Here is a 6,333-nt window from a genome sequence, read left to right as displayed (position 1 = left end):
AACATTATAGAGTGTATATATAATTAGCTCATTAAGATAAATTAATATTTCACATACTCAGGAGGAAGAAGTAGGTACATGCACAGTGATCAGGTGCGATGTCCTTGCAGGTGCAGACTTAGTGATTTGGAGGCCCCAGGCAGAGGCCAGTATTTTTAATGGGTTAAGTAGTAAAGATGTCATTTAACTTTACAAATGTATTACCTTTTAATGTGCCATGAACACGACCAATCATGATGTTTTTATCTGATTGTCAAACAAATCACTTAAAAAAGTAGGTTACCTTCGCATATTCATCCAAAAATAATTCCAGCATCTGAACAGTGCACTGTGCACTTTCCTTAAATTCATAAGTGGCTGAAACTATCTCACCAGAGAAAGCATCTGAGCGAGCGAAACAGCTCCCCTTTGTCTTACTATATGTAGATAATGTATCTGATGCTGTCTGGCCAAAAAGAGTATGACATGCCATACTCTTTTTGGCCAGACAGCATCAGACACATGGGCTACACAGACATGTCCTCTGTCTGGGGTCTAGGGTTTCTGGGATAATGGTGTTGATGTGTGCCATTACCAATCTTTCAAAGCACTTCATGGCTACGGACGTGAGGGCTATGGGTCTGTAGTCATGTAGGCAGGTGGCCTTAATAGGGGTGGAGACCACTTGTAAATCAGTGACGACTTGCTACACGTCAAACCAATCAAATGCCTTGCTTGGGCGGAGCTCCAATAGTGCTCACTAGATTAATGTCGTAGGTGCAACAGTGCCTGACTATTCTTTTAAGATCTGGGTAAGGGTACCAAAACATTTCTGCAGCGTCGAAGGTCCCCAAGAACACAGTGGCCTCCATGATTTTTAAATGTAAGAAGTTTGGAATCACAGAGGCTCTTCCTAGAGCTGGCTGCCCGGCCAAACTGAGCAATCGGGGGAGAAGGGCCTTGGTCAGGGAGGTGCCCAAGAAACCGATGGTCACTCTGACAGAGCTCTAGAGTTCCTCTGTGGAGATGGGAGAAATTTCCAGAAGGACAACCATCTTTACAGTACTCCACAAATCAGGCTTTTATGGTAGCCTTGCCAGATGGAAGCCACTCCTCAGTAAAAGGCACGTCTGGAGGAAACCTGGCACCATCCTTACGGTGAAGCATGGTGGTGGCATCATCATGCTGTGGGGATGTTTTTCAGCGGCAGGGACTGGGAGACTGGTCAGGATCGAGGCAAAGATGAACGGAGCAAAGTACAGAGAGAGATCCTTGATGAAAACCTACTCCAAAGTGCTCAGGACCTCAGACTGGGGGCGAGGTTCCCCTTCCAACAGGACAACGACCTAAGGCACACAAGCTTGTAGCGTCATACCCAAGAAGACTCAATGCTGTAATCGCTGCCAAAGGTGCTTCAACAAAGTACTGAGTAAAGGGTCTGAATACTTACGTAAATGTGATATTTCCATTTTTTTATTGTAATAAATTAGCTACAATTATTTGTCATTATGGGGTATTGTGTGTAGATTGATGAGGAAAAATAACAATTTCATCAATTTATAATAGGGGTCAGAATACTTTCCGAAGGCACTATATACAGTACCAGTCAAAAGTTTGGAAAAAGGTTTTCTACATTGTAGAATAATAGTGAAGACATCAAAACTATGAAATAACATATGGAATCATGTAGTAACCAAAAAAGTGTTAAATAACTCAAAATATATTTTATGTTTGAGATTCTTCAAAGTAGCCACCCTTTGCCTTGATGACAGCTTTCCACACTCTTGGCATTCTCTCAACCAGCGTCATGAGGTAGTCACCTGGAATGCATTTCAATGAACAATTCATTTGAGCCAATCAGTTGTGTTGTGACAAGGTAGGATTAGTATACAGAAGATAGCCCTTTTTGGTAAAAGACCATGTCCATATTATGGCAAGAACAGCTAAAATAAGTATAGAGAAATGACAGTCCATCATTACTTTAAGACATGAAGGTCAGTTAATCTGGAAAATTTCAAGAACTTTTAAAGTTTATTCAAGTATAGTTGCAAAAACCATCAAGCGCTATGATAAAACTGGCTCTCATGTGGACCACCACAGGAAAGGATGACCCAGAGTTACCTCTGCTGCAGAGGACAAGTTCATTAGAGTTACCAGCCTCAGAAATTGCAGTCCAAAAAAATGCTTCTCAGAGTTCGTGTAACAGATACATCTCAACATCAACTGTTCAGAGGAGATTGTGTGAATCAGACCTTCATTGTCGAATTGCTGCAAAGAACCCACTACTAAAGGACACCAATAATAAGAAGAGACTTGCTTGGGCCAAGAAACACGAGCAATGGACATTAGACTGTTGGAAATCTGTACTTTGGTCTGATGAGTCCAAATTTTTGATTTTTGCTTCTAACTGCCGTGTCTTTGTGAGACGCAGAGTAGGTGAACGGATGATCTCTGCATGTGTGGTTCCCACCCTGAAGCATGGAGTAGATGGTGTGGGGGGGGCTTTGCTGGTGACCCTGTTAGTGATTTATTTAGAATTCAAGGCACACTTAACCAGCATGGCTACCACAGCATTCTGCAGTGATATGCCATCTGGTTTGCACTTAATGGGACTATCATTTGTTTTTCAACAGGACAATGTCCCAAAACACACCTCCAGGCTGTGTAAGGGCTAATTGACCAAGAAGGAGAGTGATGGAGTGATGCATAAGATGACCTGGCCTCCACAATCAACCGACCTCAACCCAATTGAGATTGTTTAGGATGAGTTGGACCGCAGAGTGAAGGAAAAGCAGCCAAAAAGTGCTCAGCATATGTGGGAACTCCTTCAAGACTGTTGGAAAACATTCAATGTGAAGCTGGTTGAGAGAATCCCAAGAGTGTGCAAAGCTGTCATCAATGCAAAGGGTGGCTACTTTGAATAATCTAAAATCTAAAATGTACTTTGATTTGTTTAACACTTTTTTGGTTACTACATGATTCCATATGTGCTATTTCATAGTTTTGTTTTTTGCTATTACTACAATGTAGAAAATAGTAAAAATAAAGAACAACCCTTGAATGTAAAGTACCCTAAGTAAAAAATACTTGAAAGTACTACTTGAGTAGTTTTTTGGAGTATCTGTACTTTACTTTACTATTTCTAATTTTGACAACTTTGATACTTAAGTATATTTTGGCAATTACATTTACTTTTGATAATTAAGTATTTTATAAACCCAGGGTCGTTACAGTATATTTAAAACCAAATACTTGTAGACTTTTACTCAAGTATGATTTTACTGGGTGACTTTCACTTTTAATTGAGTAATTTTCTATTAAGGTATCTTTACTTTTACTCAAGTAGAACTATTGGGTACTTTTCCCACCACTGTCGGTTTCGATTTTCGAGATGTATCCTGGTCTGCCAAACACCGCTGTAGCTCTGCCACGTTCCATCACAGATGCGGAAAGCCAACGTTGAAAGATATGATGGATTGAGACGAATGCAGAAAAATAGATCTGTTACAGACAGATTTTGATGGGGATTTTTAAAATGTATATATTGTATTTATTATGCCTCAAGCAGAGCATGGGGGAGCCTCAAGAAAGAATTGTAATATGTTGTATGTATTTATTTATTTATTTTTGCTCAGCTCATGAGGCCATGAGGCCAAAGGCCTAATGTTAAATCCGCCAGTGCGAGGCACCGTGGCGTCACTAGGTGTTTTCAACAGTTGCTGGCCTCGCTCATCATCTGGACCGCAACGCCAACGGATGAACCTGTTAATTGCCAAACTAGCTAGCAATTTTTTAGTGTGAAAAATAACAAGAAGGTGTGAATACAAAGGGCCCAATTCCAGCAAACGTCCCGCAGCAAGTGAGTCGAGCCACACAGCTAATATTTATGGTTGTAAAAATATATATATTTTCGCGTCACCTTTGTTTGTAACATTAGCAACTAACTTATTATTAACGTTAAATTAGCTAACGTTACTGTAGTTAACGTTAGCTGGGCCTGGGCTGTTTGTGATTTTTTAAATTTCTGTTGACGTTGAACACATTCATCACATATTTTCATACAGTTGGATAAAATATTGGTCTCTATGTGTTATCAGATAGCAAGCAAACATTACAGACAGTTTTCAATTTAATAACAGACAGGCCTATTTTACACACAGTCATCCTCATGACAGCTGATGTCTCTCCCAGCAGTTTTCAGTGACAGTTTTATCCTGTAGCTACAGTAGCTACTGTTACCTGTCCTATGTTTGGTGTCAGTGTGAGATCAGTTTTATTGCAAAAATAATCTATTATCATGCCCGTCTCCAATATTTTGTTTTCAAACATAATGCAGTCTTCTGATTCCTCCCTTCAGGTGCTGTTGTGGACTTCCCTCTCTTCCAGGAGGGAACAGATTGTTCTGCATAGTCTCAGTCGTCCACTGTGAATATTAAGCGAGAAGAGTTCTGACCTCTTTCAATGAGACATTGTGATGGAATGATAACAAATCTGACTGACTCCTCGCCTCTGTGTTTTTAAATATTTATTTTCCAATTCTGCCTCTCAACCACTAGAACTCCTTTACCCTTTCACCATCTGTCTCCTTGTTTTCATCTATTCTCTCCATCTCACTCTCCTCTGTCCCATTGGACTGCGATTGTCACCATGAAGCTACTTCTGTCTTCAGGCCTGTGTGGCATGACCCCTTACCAGGGTTCCATAGTAGGAGGACTCTATTTTTTGATGGTGGGCGTCATGCAAATGGTCTTTGAGTTTGGCCATTTGCGCACAGCCAAGGAGAGCACAAACAACATCACAGGCTCCCAGTTTCCGCCCCAGGTGTGCTTCGGTTACTACTACTCTCTGCTTATCCTGGGCGGCATCACCCTACTGATGACCCTGTGCATGCTCGGAGCAGTTTGGGCCAACCAGCATGTGGGCATCCTGGGCTTTGCGGTCTGGCTGACGCTGTACGACGTGACTCTGTTGGTGGTCACTTGCCTGCTCCAGAGGCAGATGCAGGCACTGGGCTTGGAGCTGAGTGTACTGGAGTGGTACGGTGTGATATGCAGGGTCATGGGAGACCCCTTCTGGCTGGCCCTCGTAATCACACACGGTCTGGAAGTGCAGATTGAGAGGCATCGGCTTGGGAAACGACAACGCAAAGGCGGGATTCCAAAAGAGGGGACACAGCTCAAACTGAAATTTAAGGCCTTTGACAGTAGTGTTTGAAATGGAGACCCTAATAGACACCGGTATGTGAACATGACAAACTGACTTCTTACAGTGCTTCCAGATGCTGGTTTATATTTCAGTCTTAACGCAATTTATTATTTTTGTTTCTCACAGGTCTCTTCAGATACGAAAATAAAAACGTTTTGGACTTTTACTTACATGCAGAAAGTATAATATGAGTATTTTTAATGTTGTTTTTTTGTTTTACTTTGATGTTCTCTGTGTTACTTATGTATCCTCCAAATCTAAAATAATACCCTGTTTTTCATTGCAACAATGCGTCTGTTCAGTCAATAATGTTTACTGTCTACTTTTTGTTTTGATTACATAATGATTACACAGTAATACGAATTTGTAGCTTCTTATAGCTTAAAAGAATAATCGAACATATGGCTACCACTGGTCAAGTAAATATATGTTTATGGTATTTGTATCGCCCAAATGTGTTAAAGGTACTGTGTTCAGAAACCTAAGCAGACAGTTTTGGAAATTCAACAACATCTCTGCATATTTCCCTTTGAAAAGATAACTGCTTCATTCATAAAAGCATTAGCTTCATGTTGATGTATTTGCATTACAAAAATGTAGCATTAAAACTCAACTTAATGTCTTGGAGGACATTGTAGCACTGAGCTGCATTGTGTGCGGGGCTTAACTCCCTGGTTCAATCAACCTACATCTGTGTACACTTCAAATATGGAAACTAGTCAATGCCAAAGTTCAGTGAATGTATTACCAATTCCCCCAAAAGTACCAGACCTACCTGTTACTCCATATTGATGACTAGAACATGAAAGTAATTCAAAACTAAATGGACTTTCTAAAGATTCCCCCAGAGGGCAATACACAAAAGCCGCTACAGACATCCAACTAAAGGGGAGCTGAGGGAGCACTAAGAAATCTAGGTCATGTCACGTGACCTGTTGTCTGAATAACAATAGTGGATGGAGGCCCCAAAATAATATGCCCCACAGATCATCTTTGTTCGTTCATTTTCCTCTATCGTTTTAGTTACCGCCAGACCTAAATTAGGTTTGACAACCATTGGGCCGAGCCTTTTGGTCCTTTAGGTCCGTATAAAAGCACACCAGTTGTATTACCACTAGTGATGGGAACAGGGGGGGGTTCAATACAGTT

General features: G+C 40.9%; 1 protein-coding gene across 1 annotated transcript; it reads left to right on the top strand.

The window, feature by feature from the left end:
- Window positions 1–3,615: 3,615 nt before the first annotated feature.
- Window positions 3,616–5,440, top strand: LOC129819169 (transmembrane protein 217-like). The gene is made up of 3 exons (XM_055875726.1): window positions 3,616–3,838; window positions 4,337–5,216; window positions 5,311–5,440. Exon 2 carries the CDS (start codon window positions 4,627–4,629, stop codon window positions 5,191–5,193), a length of 567 nt encoding a protein of 188 aa, XP_055731701.1. The 5' UTR covers window positions 3,616–3,838; window positions 4,337–4,626; the 3' UTR covers window positions 5,194–5,216; window positions 5,311–5,440.
- The last annotated feature ends 893 nt before the right edge of the window (window positions 5,441–6,333 follow it).

The sequence above is a fragment of the Salvelinus fontinalis genome, chromosome 21 (assembly GCF_029448725.1).
Source record: "Salvelinus fontinalis isolate EN_2023a chromosome 21, ASM2944872v1, whole genome shotgun sequence".
In the NCBI taxonomy this organism is placed as follows: Eukaryota; Metazoa; Chordata; class Actinopteri; order Salmoniformes; family Salmonidae; genus Salvelinus; species Salvelinus fontinalis.
This window is presented reverse-complemented; position numbering and strand designations above follow the sequence as displayed.

What these genes read in the sequence shown, in the direction of transcription:
- LOC129819169 (XM_055875726.1), top strand. Translation starts at nt 4,627, where the DNA reads ATGAAGCTACTTCTGTCTTCAGGCCTGTGTGGCATGACCCCTTACCAG.